This window comes from Anguilla anguilla, chromosome 11 (assembly GCF_013347855.1).
Source record: "Anguilla anguilla isolate fAngAng1 chromosome 11, fAngAng1.pri, whole genome shotgun sequence".
Taxonomy (NCBI): Eukaryota; Metazoa; Chordata; class Actinopteri; order Anguilliformes; family Anguillidae; genus Anguilla; species Anguilla anguilla.
The window spans coordinates 10,808,421-10,836,306 of NC_049211.1; the positions used below are offsets into that span (position 1 = coordinate 10,808,421).

The 27,886-nt window shown below is 48.6% G+C and overlaps 1 protein-coding gene across 1 annotated transcript; it reads right to left on the bottom strand.

Moving 5' to 3' along the window:
• On the bottom strand, positions 1–26,829 carry fhad1 (forkhead-associated (FHA) phosphopeptide binding domain 1). The gene is made up of 29 exons (XM_035382551.1): positions 26,710–26,829; positions 26,071–26,176; positions 25,515–25,721; positions 25,031–25,295; positions 24,716–24,816; positions 23,828–24,052; positions 23,122–23,245; positions 22,728–22,858; positions 21,981–22,058; positions 21,603–21,707; positions 21,131–21,238; positions 20,087–20,173; positions 19,581–19,796; positions 18,828–19,023; positions 18,053–18,123; positions 17,348–17,470; positions 16,919–17,008; positions 16,338–16,578; positions 15,331–15,463; positions 12,954–13,060; positions 11,811–11,970; positions 10,603–10,705; positions 8,275–8,425; positions 7,159–7,265; positions 6,958–7,053; positions 6,198–6,424; positions 5,412–5,577; positions 2,394–2,474; positions 1–1,155 (listed from the first exon to the last, which is right to left on the bottom strand). Exons 2-29 carry the CDS (start codon positions 26,161–26,163, stop codon positions 1,012–1,014), a joined length of 3,936 nt encoding a protein of 1,311 aa, XP_035238442.1. The 5' UTR covers positions 26,164–26,176; positions 26,710–26,829; the 3' UTR covers positions 1–1,011.
• Positions 26,830–27,886: the final 1,057 nt, after the last annotated feature.

A 27,886-nucleotide genomic window follows, 5' to 3' on the forward strand; every position in this document is an offset into this window, starting at 1 on the left:
GTCACATGACTGCAGAGAACCCAGGAGGGAGGGGGGGTGTGTGTGTGTGCGCTCTGATGCACACTGCACGGTCTCCTTTTATCTCCTTCTATCAGGCAGAATAGATCCAGGACCAATTTACCGCTGTTCTCCCCGTTATTAGTGCTTATATAAGTGCGAGATTCTCACGGGTAGCCCTGGCTGAAAGCGGAGGATTTGGCAGGAAAGAGCAACCAGCAGCGGAGAGATGGGAGAGGAACGCTCCAATCAAGCGCTGCCAAAAACTGACACAACAAACGCGTTTCAATGCAGGCGAGCCATTTTGGGCTTTCATATGATGATGTCATAAAGAACGCACAATGACTGCAGCTCATTGGCCAGGGCTCTGGAGCATAAGAAACTGAGCAGGAGAGAGAGGGAAAAAGAAAAGAGCCTGACTGAGCCTGAGCCTGTGACGCAGGTTCCATTTAAAAAGACCTTGGCACAAGGTGAGGGTGATGATGAATACTCAAACTCCTTTCATAGCGGGACCGCTCTCTGACTGCAACACGGACACCTCCGTCTTACATGACGCACGAGAATGTGGGGCAGCAAAATGAAAATCTGCAATGAGCCCATAGCACTGAGACGCTGTACAGTGATGCTGTAAAGGGAAATCACATTGAGATTACATGTGTAATTGGACCGGCTCCAGTGAATGGGGCATAGGGTCTACTCCAGTGAAAGCGGTATAGGGTCAGTCACAGCTCTAGCCCCTGCTCCAGTGAATGTGGTATAGGGTCAGACACAGCTCCAGCCCCTGCTCCAGTGAACGGGGAATAGGGTCTACTCCAGTGAATGGGGTATAGGGTCAGACACAGCTCTAGCTCCTGCTTCAGTGAACGGGGCATAGGGTTGCTCATAGCTCTCTAGCTCCTGCTCCAGTGAATGGCGCACAGGGCTGCTCACAGTTCTACGCACTTGCCTTGCTCTGTTGGCCTCACGCCCGCGTGCACCCCAGTCCCCGTTTCTCAGTTCGGCTGGGCTGAAGCGTCAGTGGGCCTCGGGCACTAGAGACGCCCGCTGTGCACTTGCCGGCCTGCCGGAGGCGCTGTTCCTCAGCTGCTTCTTCAGCACCTCGATTTCATACTCCCTCTTCTTCAGCTTCTCCTGCAGGTTGGCCTTCCTGGATGCAGCCTGTGGGAAGAGACAGAGACCCTGAGGGCGGGGCAGGAGCTGGTCTGGGGAGGGGGTGGGCGTAATACCCAATCACAGTGAGGATGTGGTGTGGGGTGCATGGCGTGAAAGTGCTTGTGCTTGTGCTTGTGCTTGTGAAAGGTTTATGGTTCACATCCTGAAAGATGCAGGGCTTGATTTCCCTGATCCGCCATAGCTCTTAACTTGAAACCGATGCAATTAACATCCAACTGTGCAAACGGATAAATAAATACACAAGTAAATAAATAAATAAATTAATTAATACGTAAATAATTGCCTGAAGCACAATAATGTGTCACGCAGCGCTATATTTTAAAACACAACCACAGGGTGCGAGGGCGGTTAGCGCGCTAATCGCTCGGTACTGCAGCATTCCATCAAGAGGAGGCACCGGCCCCCCAAAACGCTGGCAGACACCAGGCGGGGGAGCTTCCCTCAGCAGAGGGATTCCAGTCATGCCCGTCTCTGACCCGGGACCCCTCTCTGCGACTGGCAGGGCACAGGGGGAACCCTCGGGCCGCGTGTGAATTATTCATACAGAAGCAGAGCTCGGCTCAGCCAGTGCACACCAGCGCTAACAGAGGGGAAGGAAATCAGGATAATGCGGAGAAAGTCACATGGGGAGTCTGCACAGCTCACAGCTGGACAGAACTGAGAGAAGAAGGGGAGACAGAAAGCAGGTCCATGCACAGAGAAGAGTGGGTTCAGCTGGGGGAAATGCGATGCAGTGCATTATGAATAACACCCACCGCCAAAGATCGGACTTTGAAAAGTTGCACAGAAAAAGTTCGGGAGGGAGTTAAGCATAGTGAGACGATCTCATCACTCAGCACCTCCGGATTGATTAGTCAGCCCTGTCCATCTGCAGCGCAGTGAAACAGCCATAACAAAATGCTGACAGAGGACTGATCTCTGGAGAGTGGCCCTGTAGGAGGTGGAGTGAGGAAAGAGAAGCTAATTATCAGCAGAGAAAAGCATCCCAGCTGGAGGGAGGAAGAGGAGGGCAGGCCAGGGGTGCGGGGGCCAGGATGGGGGTGCGGGGGCCAGGCTGGGGGTACGGAGGCCCAGGCCAGGGGTGTGGAGGGCCAGGTTGGGGCTACGCAGGGCTAGGCTTGAGGGCCAGGCCAGGGGTGTGGAGGGCCACGGTGGGGGGCCAGGCTGGGGAGGGGGGCAGCAGGCAGGCTGGGGCTGTGGAGGAATCGGGCCCTCAAGCTCACCTTGTCCCTGACGTCCTCCTGCACACAGCTGTGGGAGGGGGTCCTCGTGATCCTCTTCTCCAGCCTCTCCACACTCAGGCCCTGTGGGGGAGAAGAGAGAGGCATCATCAGCACAGCGACTCACAACACAGGAACCATCAGCACACAGAGAGCCACAGCACACCGCAGTTACTGTCAGCCCAAACCCAAAACCCTGCACTGTTTACAGGGTCATGAAACAGAGAAGCTCTAAGTGGTTTGGAACTGGCACTGAGGTGGTAAAGGGATATACAATGAAACACACACACGCTGGACTTAACCTGATGTGACTGGTTTGGGGTTCTGGTGAAACACACAAGCTAGGCAGGGTCTGATTGGTTTGGGATTCTGGTGAAACACACAGACTGGACTGGGTCTGATTGGTTTGGGATTCTGGTGAAACACACAGACTGGACTGGGTCTGATTGGTTTGGGATTCTGGTGAAACACACAGACTGGACTGGGTCTGATTGGTTTGGGATTCTGGTGAAACACACAGACTGGACTGGGTCTGATTGGTTTGGGATTCTGGTGAAACACACAGACTGGACTGGGTCTGATTGGTTTGGGATTCTGGTGAAACACACAGACTGGACTGGGTGTGATTGGTTTGGGATTCTGGTGAAACACACAGACTGGACTGGGTCTGATTGGTTTGGGATTCTGGTGAAACACACAGACTGGACTGGGTCTGATTCGTTTGGGGTTCACTGACAGGACAGTAATCTCTGGGCTGGGGGGCGCTCTCCTCCCCTGGCAAGCGCAGCAGAGAGATCAGAGCTGTCTCTCTCTGGAATCCAGCTGGGACCCCAGCTCCTCCCTCTGAATATTTCATGCACTGGCAGAGGGTGGAACAGAAACTCCCTCACAAAGCACATTTGATTGTGTTTTGCCCTTTAATTTCAGTAAAAACAACCCATTTGGCTCAACGCAATTCTGGCCAGAATGGCCTTGCTGATATACTGTTTTCTCTAACCTATCAAATCAACAAGGCACTGCTGTCTGATATTGCATGCACTGAGCACACATGCACGCGCGCACACACACACACACAGACACACACACACACACACAGCTGGGAAGACACATTGCGCACAAGAGTATGTGTCTTTAATATTACAGTGTATTTTCCCCGTAGGTCATTTCTGGTTGATTCTCATTAAGATAAGATTATTATTATTTAACATTATTTAACATTTTTAAATATTGACTGGGCTGATGTCCCTTTGGAGGACTGTTAATCGTACTGTGCGCTAGCATAAATCTCCCACTTTGATTAATGACTAACATTGGGAGCCAATTGTGCCGCGTACAGGAAGGTTAGGCCCCTCTCCAAGAACAGACAATAAAAGAGAAGGCGGGAGGAAGCGCACCAAACTCGTACACTGAATATCACACGAGCTGCTGAGCCACTTGGGACCATGTGACCAAGCACACACAATCAGAAACAATCGTCCGGAATTCACCCAGAAGCCCTCGAGCTGAACCTTATTTGTGCTGAAACAAGAACATCAGGCACTGCTCTCACAATAGAAATGACCGCATGACCAAGCTGGAGAAAACATATTTTTGTTTTTTCCTCATTCACTTTTTGGCTTCATGCACAAATCAATTGGTTTGTTGGCAGCATAGTAAAATGGTTTGGGAAGTAGGCTTGTGACTCTGTGATTGCAGGTTTGATTCCCTGGTGGAGCACTGCTGTAGTATCCTTGAGTGAGGTACTTAATCCAAATTGCTACAGTAAATATCCAGCAATATAAACTAATTGCATGTTTAAAAAAATGCAAGCTGTGTAGGTTGCTCTGGATAACAGAATCTGCTACATCCCCCAAAAGTATTATAATCTAATTTAATGTAATTACCTACTGAAAACAAAGGGAGAATTTGTTTCACAGTAATGTTAAAAACCCTGGCATTACATGGTCAAATAAGGCCAGGCCACCCTCATCAACACGATCCCATGAGCATGAGTGAGGCAGCGGTTAGCGCTCTGAGATTAGCGCTCTGAGTTAGCTTCGCTGCTCACTTAAACCCTGAAAAACAAACCATGTAGGCAGCCAATCAGCACTTCCTCATATTTTGATTATGACAGTGGATCAGGGCTCATTACCGCCCACTAAACAGCCAACATTTCTAAGCAACGACATTCCTGAATGGCTAGACTTTCATCTCCACCTACACCCTCCTCCGCTTGATTGCAGCAGTTCAGTTCATGAGCCCAATGAATCACTAATTAAAGAGACAAGGTTTCTAGCTAATAAACTACCCATTATAGCAAAACTGGCCTACACTGGTCTCAGTGAACACGCCCTGAAGCGTTTGTAAAGTAACTGAGACACGTCCATTTTCTCCATGTAATGTGCATGAAAATAGACAGAATTTTATTTCGAATTCAGAACCGTGACTTATTCTAAACAGCAGCTACTAAAAGGATCTATTTCTCGGGAGAAGAATTAATTTAAGCTTCTCTGAGAAATCCAGTCAGCGGTAGTGTCTCGAGGCAGCGCGAGGCTTAATTAAAGACCAGGGGATTGTGGGAGGGCCCTCCTCAATAAAGCACTTTGGTCAGATTAGATAACGATGCCCTTGCAGCACAGGAAGGAGCAAATGGGGACTGTGGACAAACACAGTAATAAAACACCCCAGCCCAGCCCCTCTGCTTATCACTCAGTTCAGACACGCCCATAAATGGTTAGTTTACAAATATGGTTGGTAGACAGCTGTTCAGTGGCATCTGCACACCGTGGCTTGATTAACAGAAGGCAATTAGGCACCATTCTCACCACGGGCGTACCTTTAGTTTGAATATTGGGGGGGGTGCGTGAAATGCATATGCCCCCAGAACTGCAACCCTCTAGGGGGGGCCTGGGGGCATGCCCCCCTTAAGAATTAAAAAAAAAAGATCAAATATGAAATTATACTTTCTGGTGAATTCTAAGGGGAAAATACAGCAGATTACTGATCAGTGAGGCTGCGTGTTTGTCAGGGAACACCGGTCACCTTGCGCTCCTTGAGGGCGCGGTTCAGGCCAATCTCCTGCTCCAGTCGGGCCTGTGCGCGCTGGAGGGCCTCGCGAAGCAGGGAGCTTTCCTGGCACTCCGTCTGCAGCTCTGCCCTCAGGCTGTCCAGCCTGGCCTGCAGCTGCTGGCCGGTCGCCTGGCTGTCCCTGCGAGGATGAGAGAGCCTGGAGTCAGACCTGAGCAGCCCACACCAGACTAATCCCATCCAATACACACCACTGCAACGCCATCATAGGAGGTCCCTTTTGTTCAACTGGTGGCAATCACTCTACAAGCATCCATTAAGTTATCCTAGAAAAATATAACGCATAACAAGGTGAGATGAAGATGCTAGGGTGCAGAGTTACAGGGACATGCCTGGTGGGGTGTGTGCAGTAATACAGTGAGGCAGGCTACAGGGTTACAGGGACATGCCTGGTGGGGTGTGTGCAGTAATACAGTGAGGCAGGCTACAGGGTTACAGGGACATGCCTGGTGGGGTGTGTGCAGTGACACAGTGAGGCAGGGTGCAGGTTACAAGGACATGCCTGGTGGGGTGTGTGCAGTGACACAGTGAGGCAGGGTGCAGGTTACAAGGACATGCCTGGTGGGGTGTGTGCAGTAACACAGTGAGGCAGGGTGCAGGTTACAGGGACATGCCTGGTGGGGTGTGTGCAGTGACACAATGAGGCAGGGTATAAGGTTACAGGGATTTGCCCAGTGGAGCAGGGTGGGGCAGGGCAGGGCAGGGAAGGGCAGAGCGGGGCAGGGCAGGGTGCAGCCGTACCTCAGGGTGCCCATGTCCCTGTGGTACTCCTGCAGGAGCTCCTCCCTGCGCTGGGCCTGGCTGTGCAGCAGGCTCAGGCGCGTACGCAGCAGCTCCAGGTCCCTCTGCCTGAGGGAGCCCAGCCTCTCCCGCTCGTCCCGAGGGAGGTGCTTCAGGGAGGCGGTGCCTGACAGCTGCCCATCACTCAGCTCCAGGGCTTCGCTCAGGACCCGGGCCAGCTCCAGGTACTGCGCACACAGCACAGGATGACAACGGGACCCCGCCCCTCACACAACACAACACCCAGCAACTCTCCCACCCACACTCACAAACCCGCAGTCTTAAACTCCTAAACTTACCGATGATCACTCAGCTCCAGGTACTGAGCACAGCGCGACAATGCTACTCACGGCAGGTGATAAAACAGCAACAACCCCCCCCCCCCCCACAACCAAACCAAACCAAACCAAATCTGCGGTTCTGAAAACGTGAGCCATGGGAGGCGCTGAATTTGTTTGAGATGCCCGCAACAGAAATAGCTTACAGTACGTTTTACATTTAATTCCATGGAAATGTAGAGGATGCAGCAGTAAAATGACTCCCTGCTCCAGTTACATGCTCTGTTACTGCACTACAGTAGTTACAGTGTACAGTTACGGTGCACAGTCACATTATTAGTTCAGATTTCAATGAAGGGGGGGGGGGGGTCACGGTAACTGCATCCGGTTGTTAAGGGGGCTTTGAGCTCAGAAGGCCTGAGACACGGCGTCCTGAAACTGACCGTTCGCTCGCTGAGCTCCAGGGCCTCTGACACGTCCAGCCTGGCCGTGCGCTCCAGCATTTCCTCAGACAGACTTCCAGGAAGAGAGTTCAGCGTCTGCAACAGGAACCACATCACTGAAGCGCCGCTACCCAAACCTTCTCAAGCTTAAACAGTCTCATGGGGAGACAGTGGTGAGGCGGTGGTCAGAGCGAGCGGTACCATAGAGTCCGCGGCTCCTCTGTACAACGCGGCCTTCTGAGCCCTGAGCTCGCTCAGCTCCCTTCTCATCAGCGCCACCTGCTGGATGCACAGCTCTGGAGAGGACACTGTGGGAGAGGGTCAAAAAGATGGAAAACCATAAACTCATTTTTACATTTGTTTATTTTACTTTTTACTTTTACAGATACGACATCTGAGACCTTATCTACAGCAAACACACATGCACTCAGAGTGGTGAGGACTGGAAGGGACTGTGTGCTTCAGGGGGAGGATTAGATGGCCCATTTGCAGGTGGGAGGGGAATGTAATTCTCCAGAGAGTGCAGATGGTGATCCACTCTACCAAGAAATGATGCAACTCTCGTGACTCACCATCTTGGACGAACACTGATTTGCACGTGTCCACACCCTGTCGCCTGCCAAAGCAGACCCTAACTCGGGGAGTTGCCTGTGCGCACAGTATCTGCTGCAGGTCAGGCTCACTCACTCATGGGGCAGACCCAGACTTGGGGAGCTCCCTGTGGGCACAGTATCTGCTGCAGGTCTGGCTCACTCACTCATAGGGCAGACCCAGACTCGGGAAGTTGCCTGTGCGCACAGTATCTGTGGCTACTCCGGCTCACTCACTCATGGGGCAGACCCTAACTCGGGGAGTTGCCTGTGCGCACAGTATCTGCTGCAGGTCTGGCTCACTCACTCATGGGGCAGACCCAGACTCGGGGAGTTGCCTGTGTGCACAGTATCTGTGGCTACTCCGGCTCACTCACTCATGGGGCAGACCCAGACTCGGGGAGTTGCCTGTGCGCACAGTATCTGTGGCTACTCCGGCTCACTCACTCATGGGGCAGACCCTAACTCGGGGAGTTGCCTGTGCGCACAGTATCTGTGGCCACTCCGGCTCACTCACTCATGGGGCAGACCCTAACTCGGGGAGTTGCCTGTGCGCACAGTATCTGCTGCAGGTCAGGCTCACTCACTCATGGGGCAGACCCTAACTCGGGGAGCTCCCTGTGGTCACAGTATCTGCTGCAGGTCAGGCTCACTCACTCATGGGGCAGACCCAGACTCGGGGAGTTGCCTGTGCGCACAGTATCTGTGGCTACTCCGGCTCACTCACTCATGGGCACGGCCTGCTCCAGGGCTTTGGCCCGAGACCTCAGCTCCGCCAGCGCCTCCTGCTGCCGCTGGATCACCTCCTCGTGCCGGTGACCTCTGCACTTTGACCCCTGCTCCGCCAGCTCGGCGGCGGCAGCCATGGCGGCCACATCCTGGGGGAACAGGGAGGGCGCACACAATAACCCAGATGAAATAACGGAATAAAAAGATGAAATCGTGACTCAAGCCAGGGACATTTTGGGCACGTAAATCAGGGCGGAAACGCTGGCGAGGGTGCAGATTTGCGACTGAGAGGGGGCCCCTGACATCACTCAGAATCTCCCCAAGTTCCACAGCGCTGACTACAGATGTCGGCGCTGTGGCCCTGCCAATGACATCATTATTTAAAGGATTTTTCCTGGAAAGGGGTCAGATATTTTGGCAGATAGGATGTAAATCCTCAGTTCCTCCCCAGCCCGGCACATTATCTTTGCTCTATTTGGGACAGAGGCCACAAAGGGTGCCTTTCAGCCTGAGGATTAACACGAACCTCCATCTCATCTCTTCAGTAATTACACCAAAATAAATTCCTCACAGTCTACTGCTAAACAGCAGCTTTCATGTACAGTGCAGACCGCACTTGGACAGTGACACAATTTTTTGTTGTTTTGGCTCTGTACTCCAGCACACTGGATTAGAAATAAACAATGCACATGGGGTTAAAGCTTTAAATTGAGGATATTTACATCCATCCCGGGTGACCCCTGTAGGAATTACAGCCCTTTTATACATAGTCCCCCATTATAAAATGATGCAGTTTTCACTAGGCTTTGCAGTTACATATCTGAAAGAAGGGTACAAGCTTTGACCTGCTGTTGTAATACCACCCGGTACTCAAAAAGCAGACAAATGAGAAGGCAAATTGAAAGATTAAAAGAGGAGGTTCAGGATAAAACAGCAGACACATGGAACTCCAGCAATGGAGTTTAACGCCCAGAGTATACTGTGCTCCATTTCCAAGAGGAGAACCAAATGTGTATGTAGGATTCTCACATATCCATACAAAAATGTATATGTATACGCAGAGTACACACACACACAGAGTATGTATAATAAGGCATCACCCACATTCAGCAACAGCCAGGAATCGATAAGGAACGTAAACCACATCTCTGTGCTAAGGGTAGAACAGGATGCTGCTACACGCATGCTGATAAGTCTGTAAGTAAAACGAATCCACTCTTAAAATCACGTATCAGCGCCTCACAGCGTCAAACAGCACTGCGGCTAAGGCTGAATCCGTCGGGGCCAGGCAGGCTGCGAGTTCACATCGGGGGAAGATCGTGACTGCGGAGCCCACTCTCTCTCGCTGATGATGTCACGCGGGAGTGAGTCACGCCCCTGTTTTTCCCCTCACGCTACGCACGGCAGGGCAGCCCCGGAGGAACAGCTCACAGACGCTGCCGTGCGCCAAGCTGATCACAGCGGAGGAGGAGGAGGAGGAGGAGGAGGAGGAAGGGAGCGCGAGAGAATAAATCACGCTCACTGCGCTTTCTGTTTTTCAAGAAGTCAGGATATTATCCCTCCATGCTCAAAAAGACACAAACATTCAAACACGCAGTATAACGTAATTCAATTTGTAACGTCTCTCACGCTAACAGCTGGTTTCAGCTGGTTCCTCCCCTGTCTGACTGTGCACTGATTTATTGAAATTACCATGATTCTCTCACTGTTCCACACATTTGACCTCAAGGCAGTACCCAGAAAGCAAAAGGGCACCGTCACTGAACTGCGTGTGGTGTGAGAGCAGGAACATTTCAATGGTATCCAGCTCAGGTGAAACACCAGTCTGCTGGCACGAATACACCAGTGTTCAGCCTGCAGCAAAACCATCATCATGATTCAATCACACAGAATTGAAAATGTGCTGATTCAGTTCCTCATACATGCAGCACAAGATACACATCTGTTCAATTTGTTTGCACGCCACACAAAATATCAGTGCTGCCAACAGCTATAACAGCACAAGAAGACTACACTTTTTACAAACATGACATATAAATATTGAGATAGCCCACTGGAATTTTAACAGAATCATATCCGGTGAATTATATGTGGAGGAGATGGGAAGTGATCATACATCCATGCCGAATCACTGTGCAAATCACTTTATTCTACGATTCATTCTGTTTGGCACACAGCTGACAAGTTCTGGAACCCATACAAGATCCAGGTAAAGCCCCTTTGGATAAAGCAAAAAATTTCACGGATTCAAACCCGTAGTCCTCTGGTTAGAGGGAGGGAACCGTGGTCGCCTGTGCGTCATCTCACCCCCCCACACTCCTCCCACCTTAGTGAGTGCTGGGGTCGGGACCAAGGCAGTGCTGCTGTCCATCTTCTCTTTCAGCTCCTTCTCAGTCTGGACCCGCCTCTCCAGCTCCTCCTGACACTGCCTGCCCAATACAACACACAAATGTACACACACACACATGCACACACACACGCACGCACATACACACATACACACATATGCACACACACAACCACACACACACACACACACACACACACACACGCATGTACACACACATACACACACACACACACACACACACACACACACACACGCATGTACACACACACATACACACACACGCACGCACACACATATGCACACACAACCATACACACACACACACACGGACATGTACAGGCACACACACACACACAGATTTGTGCTTTCACAAAAATGACAGAGGGGCAAATTAATTAATGATAAGATCTTATCCCATTATCAATACTAATGTGTATGCAGTTAATAACACTGTGCATGCAGTCAACACTAATGTGTTTGCAGTTAGAAACAGTGTGCATGCAGTTAACACTAATGTGCATGCAGTTAGTAGCGCAATATTTGCAGTTAATGGCATGTACTGTATGCAGTAAATAACAATACGTATGCAGTAAATAGCATGTGTATGTAGTTAATACTCCAGAGCAGGTTAATGTACCCTTTTCTATGTCAATATGCAGGATGCAGCTGAGAGGCCAAGCCTCGTGTGGTGCTTTGGAAAATGTGCCAATGAAAGCTGTGTGAGTGTGAAGCCGTATTAATCTCTACAATCTGTGTTCAATTTCAGCCTGTCAGTTTGATTCACTCCGCCTCCCACAACAGAGGAGCTCAGTAGCAGAAATGTGTGTGCACATGCGCGAGAGTGCGTGCATGCGTGGCACGTGGCAGTGTAGTATATTGGGTGAGGAACTGGTCTTGTAACCTTAAAGGTCACAGGTTCCATTCCCAGGTAGGACACCATTGTACCATTGAGTACCCTGTGCTTTTTGAAAAACCACAGCTTTCATCCACATTTTAGATAAAACAGTAACTGCTTCCCTCGCATTTGCTGTCAGAACAGCTAAACTCTCACCTAAAGGCACCAGCTATATGACAGCAAATATGACACCAGCAATATGACTAATACTTATGTAACTCATAGAGGAGTCATTATAAAACTGATTACAATTTTCTATGAGCATTAATACAAAGCACTTTCTTCTTACCTGAGCTCCTCCCTCACGCTCTGAAGCTCCTCCCCTTTCCTGTCTACAAGTTGTGACATCTGGGCCAGCTTCTCTGTGAGCGTGCTCAGTTTGACCCTCTGATCCACCACCAGGGCCCGGTGCTGCTCCAGCTCCACTTTGCGCTGCTCGCTCAGCTCCCCTGCACAGGAAGAGGCGGCGGTGCAGCATAACGATTAGGGAACTGGGCTCGTAACTAAAAGGTTGCGGTTTAGATTATGCTGTACCCTTGAATAAGCTACTTAACCTGAATCGCTATAGGAAACGTATCAAGCCGCACAAACGGATTGTATGTAGAAATGTAACCTGAGTAAGTAAGTACCCCTGGATAAGAGCTCCTGATAAATTCTGAGATGTGTTATGAACGATAGCTCACAGCATGTGCTTGTCTGCGCTCTCCTGAATCAATAGCTCAGGTTGTAGCTATGATGGAGCATTGATGGGTATTACAGACTGAGAGTAAAGGGGGAAAACATAAAACATGGGGTTTAACACGCTTGCAATACCATATTTTGACATCATATTTCAGACAAATGGAAAAATCAGTTGGTTCACAGAATGCAAAATGTGCCTGCAGGTTTACCTGCACTGTGAAATGAGACAGGCATCGAGAATGACAGAACACATCCACGGAATAAAACCACATCAGCACTCTTAGAGAGAATTTAGGGCGTGTTTTTGAGTAAACTTGTCCTTTCAAATAACATTTTAAGGTGGATACAGCCGGTGACTTTGGGGGAGTTGCGAGCAAATGGATCTTTATTCCATTTATTCCTCTGCTATTGCAGCCTTGTCATTCAGTTTCAATTACATTTTTCTCATCAGAGCCACAGTGGACAAATAAAGCACTCTGTAAATCAAAAAATAAGCTTGGAGAGATGGGACATACATCATCCAGATAAACCGATACAGAAGATTAAACACAACTACATTTTAAAAATGGCTCTGTGGGATGACAGGAGAACCTCGCATTTTAACGGCACAGTAAAAACAGACAAGAGGGCCTCCCTAAATTAAACTTCTATCCGGATGTGGAATCCCACGCTACAGAACGGCACCAGAGCTGGAACCCTGCACAGAAATGAAACAGTCTGCTGATCCGGGGTTATTACTGGACGACCGCACCTGTCACATCCGACATCCTGGCGTTGGCCGCCGCCAGGTCACGGCTCAGTGCGGCGATGACGTCTCCCTGGGCAACCGCCTCCTGACGAGCCTCGGCCAGCGCGGCCCTGGGGGGGGGGTGAAGGGGGGAGGGCAGAGTTTACGGCAAGGTGAGAGCATGTCTGGATTCTGTCACACTCTGATCAGTCTGTTAAACCTCAGCTTGACCAGCAGCAGGATTAATGAGAGAGAGAGGAGAGCCCCTGTACTGGAGTCCAGCCGCTAAATCTCAGGATAAAAAATATTACACTGATAGAAGCCCCGAAACATAAATATAAAAACTCTCCCCTAATTCACACCCCAAATATTTTGAGCACATTTTATAATTCTAATCCAAATGTCCTATTTCATAGTCAAATCCTTAGAAAAACATAGTTCATATTTCACTTATTTTTCTCAGCCTTCTTCAACCAGCCCCTTCCCTGTGAGAGACACTGTCCAAACACATTGCGTAATTGACTTTGTTTGTACAAGGTCTTCTCTAAGGCAACGCAACACAGCACCACGCGAACCAGCAGGTCCTCCCCACTGCGTCTAGTTGCTCTTCAGGCACACTCCTTATTTATGCTGCGAATGAGGATTTCACAGTTCTGGCAGCACGCAGGAAAGCTGAGTGGGCTCACTGCTATGGGGCCATCTGGGGTACAGACAGGACGGCCCAAAGCCTGCATCACTGCAGGCCTCTTCCCAAGCCAAACTCAGCTCTCTTGAATTATCAAACAATCTCCAATCTCTCTCTCTCTCTGTCTCTTCCCCCCTCTCTCTTGCTCTCTCTGTTTCCCCCCCCTTCTCCCTCTCTCTCCATCTCTCTCTCTCTCTCCCCTCTCCCTCTTCCTCTCTCTCTTGCTCTCTCTCTCCCCCTCCTCTCTCTGTCTATCTCACTCTCTATCTCTCGTTTTCTCATTGTTAAAAAGCTGAAATGTGCCACAGGCAGTGTGGGCTGCATTTGCGTCTGGGTTTTGTTCTAAAAATAAATCACTCCTCTTTCTGGAGAACAAAGATAAGGAAAGCGGCTTTCTGGCTCAGACAGAGTTGAGTGAGATCGGATCCTGGGGAATGAAAAAATAACTTCTCTCCACAATGACCTCAGAAAATGTGTTTTTGCAACCTTCATTAACAAGTCCAGGGATCTGCCGTTAATTACTGTCAAACTGTACACTGACACTGAAACAATGTGAGAAAGCATTTCTCAAAATATAAAAACAAAAACAAACAAGAGTTATGAGATGTTCAAACAGGCACTAAATCTCAGCTCCCACACAGAGAGTGGTGGTGAAAGAAGAGGGGTTCAGAGGAAAACTGATTAATGTGTCAGAGGACACCCTCAGCTACACCCTCAGCTACACCCACGAGCACTGGACATGGCTCAGAGAGGAGTTTCAGAGCGCAAATCCAGGCCTGTGTCAGATCTACTGTATGCGCCGTTATATATCATAACCAGGAGCTGAATTATTCATGTTTCTGTTTAATCCATTATTCATGGGGAAACGCCAGAGGAGGGTCTGGGTTTCACGAGGGGACCCAGTCGCCCAGACTGACTTCACTCTGTAGTGTCAGGGAAGGGATCCTGCTGTTTATGCTAATTACTTCATTAAGAAACGGGCAACCTGTGTTCCAGTGTCTTCCTGTTTGATACTGAAAACAATTTTCCCGGTGCTGTATAAAATAGATGCCTTCAAGGAGCACTGCCACGCTTCATTAATTTCTCTAAACTTGGAAAAACAGATCTGAGTGAAATATGACTGATGTACATGTATTTGGCCAAAGAGTGGAGCTGTGCTTAAAGACCATACAGCCTTCTATTTTATTTCCTTAAATATATTTAAAACCAAAATGCAATTCTTCAAATCTAAATAACAAATATGGCATGTCAAGTAATGACATGAATCCAAGTCAACCATAAGCATATTATATATAATATTCCATCTTTCACCTCAGCTGATGTGTGAACATTCTGTACACAATGGCTGACGTGCATTACCCAGGAGGGTACTAAATGTTCAATAGTATTAGCTAGTGAGTTTCCCTATTCAATGTATCACACTTTGATAACTTTAGACAAATTATGCTATGTAAACACAAGCCATTAGTGCTACCATTTCTTTGACAGCCCCTGGGCTGTGTACCAGAAGGTTTCAGGTTCAAATCCCAGCTACTGTGCCCTTGATAGAGGCCCCTAGGCACACCTAAATCACTATGTCTTTTAGTACTCACACCCACCTTGCTATATCAAAAAAGAAAATATTCTCACTAACTTACCTGGTTATTAGAAAGTGAAATAAGTAAAGGGTTTAGAAGTAAGTAACAATCTTTGGTCCAGGTGGACAGGACTCTGTACCTGAGCAGGGTGACCGTCTCCTCCAGGGCCACTGCCCCCGGAGCCTTGCCTGGTGTAGGTGGGGTTGGGGTGGGGTCAGGGCTGGGGACAGGGCTGGGGTCAGGATCTCTGTTCTCCAGCTTCTTCTCCAAGTCTACACGGCAATCAGAGCAATACAGATCTCAATTACACATCGCAGGGTACATGTCCTGCACAGACCCACAGCCACCCATTAAGAGCCCTGAAGACTGTTCGTTCACTAAATCACCACTCATTTCTCCCTCACAATTATCATTAGGGAAGTACATGTCATTTGAAATGCTGATTTGTATTAAAAAATGTATTAAATGTATTTGATAATTAGATAATTAGCCTCCATGAAAGTGTTCAATGGGACATGGCAATCAAACCTTTACTCAGAACTACCTCATGTGTATAAAATACTCATCATTAGAGTTCTTTAAATGTGTACACTGCTTTCCAGCGGACATTTAAATAAACAAAACAGAGTGAATAAAAATAAGATAACTTAATTTTCATACAGAATTGATTTTGTTTTACTGGTTGCTGTTTAATAAATATTAGTATTGAAATAAGTATTGAAAGCCATTTGGATGATTGCTACTATTTTTAAAATAATCAGCTGATTCCCGGTTTGATGTTACCGTGCCTACTGAACAGCACGCACTGAAGAATACTGGAGTCCTTGAAATTGGAAATGTGAGAGCCTGTCAGTATCAATGATCTGACTAGTCAGCTGTTAAAGGAAATTTTGGTATTTCCTGTTATTGCCCATGTTAAAAAGCTCCAACTTCACACAGCAGGGCTGCCCTCTAGGGCCAAATGGTGGAACTACAAGATACTCTAAAAGTCAGAAACCTCATGTGAGTGCAATGGCCTGGGACAGTATCCATGGCTGCCAATTAACAGGTTAAGGTGGCACCTGAGCATACCTGTTTACACTGTGAACAACAGGGCTGTGTAATAAAAAAAGAGCTGCCCCCCTATCCCCCTGCCCCTGCCCTCACCAGTCAGCTGCTCCCTCAGGCTGTCCCTCTCCTCCTCAGTGTCCCTCACACGCTGTATCGCTCTGGTCAGCCTCTGGTCCATGTCCACGATGGTGTGGGCGTGCTGGCGGACCTGCTCCCGGTACTCCGCCTCTCGCACCCGGTAACACTCCCTCTCTAGCTCCGCCCCCTTCTGCTTCGCCTCCTCCACCATCGAATGGAGCTCCGCCTCCTTCGCCCGGGCCTCCTCACGCAGGGAGGTCTGGGGGACCAGAGCAGAGCTGATCAAACCACAACGTGCTTCCTACTCAACTCTGAGCTATACATTTACACAAGGGTTTTTTCTCTTTGATTTGACTTTTCGTTTTGATTTAAAACATAAGTTTGACAGAACAAAAAGAGAGAGACAAAATGAAAAAAATTAAAACAGAACATTTGGTCAAATTTGTGAGGTAAAGATAAGAAGTATAAGCATGGACGTTAGAGGTAACCAGAACCTCAAGACATCCAGGTACACACAGCCTGGTCGTGTTAAGTCATGGTGTAGGAGATTCCCAAATCCCTCCCTCCTCCCTCCTCTCCTCTCTCTTTTCTCTTCTCACCTCCATGCCACGGACTGACTCCAGCTCCTTCCTCATCTCCTCCAGCTGAAGTTTTAGACCCTCGTCTTCCTCACTCTGGGCATTCTGAGCCTGCAGTGTGAGGATCAGTTACCCACATTCCAAAATCTTCTTATCCAAACACTGATTCTGGACATAATTTTAAGTAATGGAACTACAAAAAAAACAAAATGAAAGTCACAGGACCATACCCCGAAAGCTCCAAGGGTTTGAGTCTCTTGGGCTCAGTAGTTCTGGGCCCTGGTTACTGCACTGGCAACAAGGCCTAATCATCCAGGTATCTTATATCAGAATCCCTGGGTGTACTGTGTCATTTAATTGAGGCTTGGAGCACCCCGAGGGACACCCACAGCACACTACTGTCAGTGTGTTTAAATAAATGAGTCATTTGGGGAGGGTGCGATCTCTCACCAGCTGTCTCAGTTGTTCCAGCTCCTCTCTCAGGGTGCTGAGCTGGTCCTGCAGCTGTCTGGACTGCTCCTCCTGGCTCTGTATCAGGACGTCCCGACCCCCACGCACCTCCTGCAGCTCCACCTGCATGCAGTCACACCCCCTCAGGCTTTCAATCGACGCCACGGCTTGCTTAGACTGGGCACGTTATCATTAATTAAATATGACATCTAGCTGATCAGCTTGCGCTGACACGACATGTTATATTACAGTCTCATCTTATAAGATCATTAATTACATATAACATTAAAGTTGATCAGCTGGCTAAGGCATGACATGTTGCAGTCTCATCTTATAAGATCATTAATTACATATAACATTAAAGCTGATCAGCTGGCTAAGACATGACATGTTGCAGTCTCATCTTATAAGATCATTAATTACATATAACATTAAAGCTGATCAGCTGGCTAAGGCATGACATGTTGCAGTCTCATCTTATAAGATCATTAATTACATATAACATTAAAGCTGATCTGCTTGCTCTGACGCGGTACGGTATGTTAAATAAAAAATAAACGTCTTATAAGACGTTTGCTGTGACTTGGCATATTCTCTTAAAGTCATTCTCTGAAAGTCATTTTCTTAAAGTCAGAATTGACTGGTAATGAAATTTGTTACATCACATTTGCTGATCAGGGCGGGGTGGTGGGGGCGTGGTCCTACCTGCAGGGCTCTAAGCTCCGCCTCTCGCTCCTGACTCTCGTGCCACAGAGCTCTGATACCTGCGGGGGCTCCTGCAGTGGGGCCAAGTATGGCACAGGTTAGAAACATGGAGCTCTCCACATGCAGCCCATACCACTGTAATTAAACAACACAGCGAGAGACACGGAGCCGCCTACAAACATGGCGCACGGGACAGCACAGAACAGACCCACCCATCCGTTATCTATAACCGCATATCCCAGCATGCATTGGGGCGAGAGGCAGGAAAACACCCTGGACATGCCGCCAATCCACAGAACAGATAGTACAGTATCAAATTCATCACACGCAGATGGATCACACAGTAACCAAACATACACATGGCAACATCAAACTCACAGGCTGATCACACAACAGTAACCAAACACTCAAAGGAACATCAAAAGCTTGGCACGATTAGCTCACACGACGGTAACCAAACACTCACACAGCAACATCAGACTCATCACACACACACACACACACACACACACACACACACACACTACAGTAACCACAGGGCCAGGGGATGGACAGCTGTATTTGACCATTCTGAAGATACAATATCAAACAACAATAATCCACTATGTAAATGCCCACCATGTGGAGATTTATATTGAAAATCCTTCCCTGGCAACAAACACCCAAACACTTGAACAGCAGAACTCCACCATAACAAATGAAACAGTGACCAGACCAGATTGGTCAAAGCAGCACAGAGGAGTGTGTGACTAAGACTCTTCGGGGACCAACGTACCTTCAGCAGTGTCCGAATCCTCTATCCCAGCATCCCGCAGGGCGTGGCCCACTTCCTGTACCTGTGAGAGCTGGGCAGCCAGCACGGAGAGGACTGCAGACTGTACCCAGGCCAGGGACGGGGGCACAAACTGGTCCTGCAGGGCAGAGATTTCCCTCTGCAAAGCGGGCACGGACAGCGCCTCCTGCAGGCGAGACTGGGTACAGAGAAGGGACAGCAAAGAAGACAAAGTATTCAGAGTAGGTTCAATGGGAGATTAATCACCACATAATATCTCACACTGTCATGTTTCCAACCAGACCAAAAGCAGTATTTAGCATACGGAATCTATGCATAGTGGTATTTATATTTATCGAATTACATCAATTTACCATTCTTTAAATAATGTTTAAAGTCTTCCTTTGTACTATGGATGTTGTAAAGTACAGCATGGTATATGGTGGATCTTAAATATACTCCACTCTGTGATTTCAAATGTAGATTAAAAAACAATAATATTCCTGTTGTGTTTTAATCATCATAAAGTACAAACATTTTATTGTGTGCATGGCTTCTACAGATATCACTTGTGGATGTTAAAAAGTGTATCTACTCTATTGTATTCTAAGAGCCTATTCGTCTGTGTTTCTCTCAGCTCCTTCTGGTCTACTAACCATGCAAGAGTTAGAAGATATTAACCATGACTGTGTTTTAATGCATAGGCAGGTTCAGGGCAGTGAGGCGTGAGATGTCCACCATCAGGCATCAGCATACCTGACACTCCTCCAGGGCACTCCTAAATCCCTGCGCCTCCTCAACAATCCTGTCCTGCTCCTCGGTGTGTCCCGCAAACCGCTCCTCCAGCTCCTGCACCCGGGCCCTCAGCTCCTCCCTCTCCTCAGAGATCTCCTTCTGCTGCTCCTCCAGCTCTTGGACCCTGGTCTCCAGCCCCTCCTTCTCCTCGGCCATCTCTGTAACCTGCTCTATCACCTGCAGGGGGCGACAGTCGCTGCTGAGTTAGCCTGCGGGTCTGTGCTTCTTGTTAAAGAAATGGCTGTTGTTGCTACGGGCAACCAGAACAGCAATACCATCCTGCGCATCAGCCAACTTTTGCATATTAATGACCACAGCTTGGATGACCTGCATTAATCCATTCAGAGCTGAGGCAGATGAACAGCAGCAGACTCTCACAGAAGAGAAAGGACCCACCACCGCAGCGTCTAAATGGACAGGTGATGATGTCACTGATGGCGATAAGGACGCAGTTCCCACAGACTGACCTGCTGGTCTGACACGGCGTCCTGCGGGGTGGAGACCTCGGGGGCGGAGTAGGCGGTCTGGATGATCTTGCTGCGGAGGCGCTCCAGCTGGGGACACAGAGAGCAGAGAGATCTGCTGTGGTCCTCCCCGCCCACACAGCGACAGCACTCACCCCAGAGGAGTCCTGCCGCCACTACTACATAGCAGGGACTGTGGGAATGGGGGGAGGGGGGGGGGGGGGACTATGGGGTCAGGGTTTGAGTGGGAGACTGTGGGGTTGGGCTACAGGGAAAAGGGGTACAACTGGGTACAGTAGGGTTTGAGTGGGGGACTGAGGGGTACATTGGGGGACTGTGGGGTGCAGTGGGGTACAGTGGGGTGCAGTGGGGGACTGTGGGGTACAGTGGGGTGCAGTGGGGGACTGTGGGGTACAGTGGGGTACAGTGGGGTGCAGTGGGGGACTGTGGGGTACAGTGGGGTGGGGTGGGGGACAGTGGGGGACAGTGGGGTACAGTGGGGTGCAGTGGGGGACAGTGGGGTACAGTGGGGTGCAGTGGGGGACAGTGGGGTGCAGTGGGGGACAGTGGGGGACAGTGGGGTGCAGTGGGGGACAGTGGGGTACAGTGGGGTACAGTGGGGTGCAGTGGGGGACAGTGGGGTACAGTGGGGTGCAGTGGGGGACAGTGGGGTACAGTGGGGTGCAGTGGGGGACAGTGGGGTGCAGTGGGGGACTGTGGGGTACAGTGGGGTGCAGTGGGGGACTGTGGGGTACAGTGGGGTGCAGTGGGGGACTGTGGGGTACAGTGGGGTGCAGTGGAGGACTGTGGGGTACAGTGGGGTGCAGTGGGGGACAGTGGGGTACAGTGGGGTGCAGTGGGGGACAGTGGGGTACAGTGGGGTGCAGTGGGGGACTGTGGGGTACAGTGGGGTGCAGTGGGGGACTGTGGGGTGCAGTGGGGTACAGTGGGGTGCAGTGGGGGACTGTGGGGTACACTGGGGTGCAGTGGGGGACTGTGGGGTACAGTGGGGTACAGTGGGGTGTGATGCAGGATAAGGTGTCTCACCCGAGCCTGGACACGCTCCAACTCCACTCTGCTCCTCTGCTCACGCTGCCGGGAGTCCTGCAGCTGCTGCCTGCCTGAGTCTGCCTCCGCCTGTACCGAGGCCCACCTCTAGGGGGCAGCGTAATACCACAACAGCCATCGGCAGCATTATAACCCATACAGAGGCAATGGCTCTCACACTCACACTCTCACACTCAGTCTCTCTCTCTCTCAGACTCTGCAAACATAAGTCAAATTACGCAAGACACTGCAAATATACAACTTTAATAAACCTCTAGGGATGCCAGTGAATGTAGGTTTTTTATGAATGTGAGTTTATGAGTCTGTGTAACATGTAACTACACATCACATATAGTAAATTGTGTGCATATTTATGTAACAGGAGAGAATCGATGTACAGATACACGTATAAATAAGTAATACATGACTAATAGTGAAATCGGGTCACAGTAAATATGTCAGGTGGTCTGACCTGCTGCTCCGCCTCCAGTTTGCTCTTCAGCGAATCACGGTCTGAGGCCAGACGCTGCAGTTCCGTCCTCCGCTCTGTCAGAGTCTGCTCCAGCTTCTCCACCCGCTAGACCCAACACAGAGTCATTATATCAGACCCTATATCCCCCAACACAGCATCATTACATCAGACCCTACCCACCAGCACAGAGTCTTTACATCAGACCCTACAGTCCCCAACACAGAGTCATTACATCAGATCCTACCCCCCCCCCCCAACACAAGAGCATCATTACCTCAGACCCAATCCCCTCTTATATCAAAAGAAAAGAGCGATGGACCGCAGCCTGAGATTCCGGTGTTCTCAGTGGTCAGGGGACAGTCAGACACACCCACCCACCTTCCTGAGGGAGGCGGCCTCATTGTCCTGTGCCCGCAGCTCTTCCTGATGGCTCTGGTTCTCCCTCACCCTGGAAAACTGCCAAACACAAAGAAAAGAGCAGGATGTGAAGTAAACAAAGACCTCCGGGCCGGCCAAGTCTCCCTGGGGTTAGAGCCCTTTGTGCAGGCTGGTATTGGCTGGGTGAATGCCACACAGCTCAGCACTTGTGAGTGCTATGCGACACTTCAAAGGGGATCAAGAGCTGACAAAGGAGTCATGTCTATTGGTGCATACAGATCACATGATTTTAATTACCAATCACCAAACTCATCCCATACCATTATTTTTTCCACATTCTTCTATTTTTTAAATTATAGTAATAAACAGTATTTGATTATACTTCAATTGTTGTTTTTGTACTCATACTGTGCTGTCAAAGGCAGATTTGTGTATATTGTGTGTAGGCTAATGAGTACTATCTGTCTCTATACAGCTGAAAAAATATTACATTGGCTGATTGATTGACTGACTGATTGATTGATTGGTTGGTTGATAGGTTTACTGACTGAAGGGAGAGGTTGATTGGTTGACTGACTGAAGGGAGAGGTTGATTGATTGACTGACTGATTGATTGATTGGTCGATAGGTTTACTGACTGAAGGGAGAGGTTGATTGGTTCACTGACTGAAGGGAGAGGTTGATTGGTTGACTGATTGGAGGGAGAGGGCCTCTGAGAGACAGGTGCAGGGGAACAGGGCAGCGCACCTTGACAGATAAGGACCCCAGCTGTGCATCTTTGTGCCGGATGTCCTGCCTCAGCCGGTCCACCTCAGCTGCCAGCTTTTGGGACTGCTTTTCCCGGGAGGACAGGTCCCTCTGCAGGCTGGTCACCAGCCCTGGGACACAGGGGAATAACAGCATAAGGATCAGGGGACACAGTGACATCATAAATCCCCAGGCAGGGGCGGAGCTAAGGGGTTATAACAGGGAAAGCTTAGGGGGCTTAGACATTGGATGTGCATGCTTGTGCGGGCAGGGGGGCCATTCTTCATATTTTTTTTCCTGGAACAAATTCATTTCAAGACCAATCCCTGTCGCCAGGGCACTGAAAATTGTGTGCCCCCACTCCACACCCCCACACCTTCCTGCTGCGCCACACCTGAAGACATGTTGTTGTCGTTCTTCAGTTTCTCCACCTGATTCCTCAGACTGCTGATCTTCAGATCCCGCTCAGTCAGCGAATGACTGAACACCTCACTCGAGCCCCTCTGCAGCTGCAGCATCTGCGGACACAAAGCGTGATCTTCAACGAAAATACAAAAAAAGCGCAAATTAAATAACATCCTGACAATTTCACCAGGGACACCCAATCACCCTGCATTCAAAAAAGAATAATTCCTACTAGAAAATGGTTTGAATCATCACAGCTGTAAGACTTTTTACATTTACCTTACTGCCATTTATCAGACACTCTACCGCTGGAGGTATACTGAAGAGATTCAGGTTTAATGCCTTGTTCGAGGGTACAATGGCAAGAGTCCGACCTGGGAATCAAACCTATAACCTTTTTGTTAGAAGTCCAGTACCCTGCCCATTATACTACATTGCTGCCCATGATGTAACAGTGTGTGCAGTTATGTGCTTTAAAAAAAAACTGCCAGTTATGTAGGGTGCATCTGTCTCTTCACATTCTTACCAAGGGAATAAAAGTGCTTAACCTTCTGAGTGCCCCTTGTACACACCTGATTGGTGAACACCATTTTTTAAAACTAAATTTAGGAGAATTAAGTAACAGGGCAAGTCACAGCAGACTCCTGGAAGCTCCATTGCTTTGGGGGACCATGAAGCCCCTCTCCCCGCCATACCTGCGCCTTCAGTTGCTCAATCTGCTCCTTCTTGTCGCCGATGTCCCTCTCCAGGTCCCGCAGCTTGTTCCGGACCTCCGGGTCGGCCCGGTTCTGCGTCAGCTGGTGCCGGAGGGCGGAGACCTCGTCCCGGAGTCCCGCGATCACCCCGTCCTTCCGCCGCGACTCCCCCTCGAACACCGACAGCCGGCTGACCTCGTCCCCCAGCCTCAGCAGCCTCTCCTCCTGCAATTCGGACAGGACAGGGGCGTCCGTGTGTCCCCCTGCAGACCCCTCCTGATCTACCACTGTCACAGATCCCAGTACCAGCACACAGGCATGTAACTGAGCCTGGAACATGATCAGCCCACTTAACTTTAACAGGGCCAAAGAACTGAAGCCACACTTTACTGCAGCTGCATTCACAGAGATGGAGGGTGGCACTTCTGTAACCTCTTACAGGTCAAATCATTAACTGGTAGCATCTTAACCACAATAACAGATAAATTAGCCAATAAAATAAAGTGCCTCCTGAGAGTGCTTATACCTCCAGCGCCTTTAACAGCAGCTGTAAGATCTTATCATTTTTTCTTGTTCCTAGGACAGCCTTCTCATCAGGGTTAATCTGAAAGCATCTATTCCTTTTACAGGTATCTTGTTAAATACCACAGAATGGTAGTGTTTGTATATCTTTGTAGCATGGGAGCTTTGGGAGAAAATAAACTACATTAGTATAAAAAGGGACTGTTTACATTCAGCCCCCATATCAGTGGAATCTGACCCAGACTACCTCCAGATGAAATTCCAAGATGTTCTGCCACAATCTTTAAAAGTAGCACCAGCTTAATTCGACAAAAAAAACTGGATCAGGTCTCTCTGCATAAAAAAGACAGGTGCAAATGAGTCTACCTTCTCCTGCAGCAGGTGAGAGAGAGTTTGAGAGCTCTGCGCTGTCACGGCGTTCCCAAGGGAATGCACTGTTCCGGAATTCCTCTTCCCGTTACAACTTCCTGAAACACAATCAAACCGGGCTGTTCAGAAGCCATCCACAAAATTATTCACAGGAGACGCTGCGCACTGGTTATTGCTCAAATACACAGTAAAATGGCCAGTGTTAGATCAGCTCTCACAGAATACAAATGGCCCCTATTGGACTGATTTGTACTCTGTTAGAGTTGAATTCACACTGGTCGTTATACTGTGTGTGAGATAATCCTGCTGTACCTGTCCTGTGTGAGAGGACCCCATGGTCAGTGGAGTGGCCCGAGCCTGATCTTTTGGTTCCCGCGCTGGCAGGACGGGCCCGGCTTGGGGGGTGAGGGGTTGCAGCGGGACCTCCCTGCACCCAGGAGGAGTGGGTGGAGGGATGGCCAGGCAAGACGGGGAGCTGGGAAAGAGGGCTGGAGGAGGAAGGTGCTGAACTGGAGCCCTCGATCAGCTGGAGCGGGCTCTGCCAGGCCAACCGTTGGTTCACAGGGGGGCATGACAGCTGGGAGTATATGAAAGGATGGACAAACACGCACACAGTAAATGCCAATTGTATGAAGCTGTTGCTATCATATTGTTTCTAAAGTTATCCTCTGATTGCTGCCCAGTCAAAGTTTTAAATATCGGACTCACAGAAGATTGTTAAAAGAATAACGGGACGATAGCGAGGCTTTTGGATGGAGGATGGCTAGGACAGGAAGAATTAACGGAGAATACGCACAGGGGAAGAGCTGTCCACCGCCAGCTGGTAAGTGGGCCCGCCAAATCCAAAGTGGAGCTCGTCGCCTGGAGAAAGGCGCACAGCAGCGTTGTGGATGCGACACTCATTAACGAAGGTGCCGTGGGTGGAGTTCAGATCGCGCAGCACAAAGCAGCGTTCCGCTTCGCTCAGCTCTATCAGGGCATGGCGCTCCTCCACGCCGCCGTTCTGTCAGTGGCAGCGGAAAGCAACGGAATACAAAATGGAACACCTTCCACGTCAGTAAGTAATACATTATCCATTTTCGTAGAAAAATGTAGACACTCAATCAAGGGATATTTACGGAACAGTTTATACATATGACAATTTTAACGTACAGATGCATTGCTTACAGGAACAACAGCAAACAGAGGCATATTCAGAATGTTAAACTGCTAACCGACACTTTTTTGTTTCAGTATTTTAACTCTGCAACACAATAAAAACATGCAAACATTTGAGTCATTTGGCCAGTGGTCTCTGGTTTTAAGACGAAGTAAAGGTAGCTGACAACTGTGGAATACTGAAGGAACATTACCTGCAAACAGAGGTCAGAATCCTCGTGCCTTCCCACTGTTGTTTTTGGCTGGAGTTTGAACACCCATCCTAGCGTTTTTAGATAACCCCTCATGACCGAAGCCAACCTGCAGAGCAAAACGAATAGCTTTAACGGCCGTTTCGTCAGCCCTGAACTTGATCACGGGAACCTAACGCAATGCATGTGAAATGAATGATGCTCGTTTACTTTTTGAAAAACTGAGCGCGAGGAACAAGTTACATTCGCTGAAAAGGTGACAGGTGTTTTGCGCTCTCTGACATCCAGCGCATTTCACTGGTGTGATTTAATGTGGCTACAAGTATTTCTTAATTTAAAGACGCAAATACATGACAAAACTTAAACAGCACTCATTGTGCTTTTGCCTGAATTCACAACTAGATTGTTTTAGCTATCAGAGCAAAGTCACACTAATATATGTACCTTATGAGAAAAAAAAATACATCTGGCCATCTAAGTTTAGATGTAGCCTAGTTGTAGTACAAATGAATAGATTCAATAGATAGCATTAGCTTACTTGTGTGTTCAACTTTTAACAACTGCTGCGACAAAATAGTATTGCTAAGTGCGGGGATATTTCCAGAATAAAACAAAACAAGTAAGAGGTTAAGTTTAACTTACAGAATGTGCCTTTCGGTCGTTATTTCGTCTTTATTTTCTAGTGCTTTCTCTTATGGGTATCCAGTCCTTGTCGGAATTGTATATCAGCGCCATGGTAACCAAACTCCGCCTTTTAGTGTCTCTGCTAGCCTACTCGACGCATCATCAGCAATGTCGTAGACCAGTTTAGTGTCGGTTTTACTGGGTTCTCCCCTGTATTAGGTTTGTAAAGGTAGGATGCAATACGTCCTGTATGTAAAATCTATTCAATTTGTGCCGAAAATCAGGTTGAGCCATACGATCATGGAAATAAACACTTAAGTTTCACAATGTATTACCAAGTGACAATGTGAACACATTCAGAAAACAATTATTCGGCTACATATTTGTAACATTGTGAGTCATTAACAGGAACTGGGCTGTGGAGAATCCGACACTTTACATTGAGCCACAAAAAGCTGCACTGCTGTAAAAAATAACAAAGATGTAAATGCCTCTAATTCTCTAATCCTAATTCTTTGGTCAAACGCTGCTATGATGTTTTTCAGAGAAAAAGAGGCATTTTATAATAAAAACCGGTTTCAATTCATCTATTCACCTGTACACAATGTGTCCCTGCACCAGCCATTGTAAAGCAGATACCCCCCTCAGCTATTGCAAAACTATAGCTATAAATAGTAATTTATAGTAATAGTAGTTTATAGTGATCTCAGTTTGGGTAAATTGCCATTCAGTAAAACCAGCCACTTCACCGATCAAACAAGGTACTACAGCTGGAAATTATTTACAGGATTTTTGGAAATCAATCTCTTGCCATATCAATGTTTCACACATTTGAGATGCCATCTGTAAGGTAACGCTTTTTCCCCCTCCATGCAAGTGTTGTTTGAGTGTGATAATGTGTTTGGGTACACCAGGCACCCATTCTGATAGCTGCCTGGGAACCCTATCTGTTGCAGAAAGGCTGCAGCTGTGTGAACAATGCGGTACAGTACAGTTGATTTGGCTCTGTACTCATTTTTACATTTTAGAATTTTAGATTTGTAATCAAACAATTAATGCGTGGTTAAAGTTCACATTCTCAGTGTATATGTAAGGGTATTTCTAAACATTCTCGTTTCACCGTGTCAAAATGACAGCACTAATACATGGTCTCTCATTTTAGTGCACCATAATGTTTGAGACATGTAAATGAAAG

Coding starts and splice junctions, on each gene's coding strand:
- fhad1 (XM_035382551.1), bottom strand. CDS start 26,163: ATGAGGGGTTATCTAAAAACGCTAGGATGGGTGTTCAAACTCCAGCCA. Junction 17,471..18,052: donor CGGAGCTTAGAGCCCTGCAG/GTAGGACCACGC, acceptor GACTGCATGCAG/GTGGAGCTGCAGGAGGTGCG. Junction 15,464..16,337: donor CCTGAGGGAGCAGCTGACTG/GTGAGGGCAGGG, acceptor ATTGCCGTGTAG/ACTTGGAGAAGAAGCTGGAG.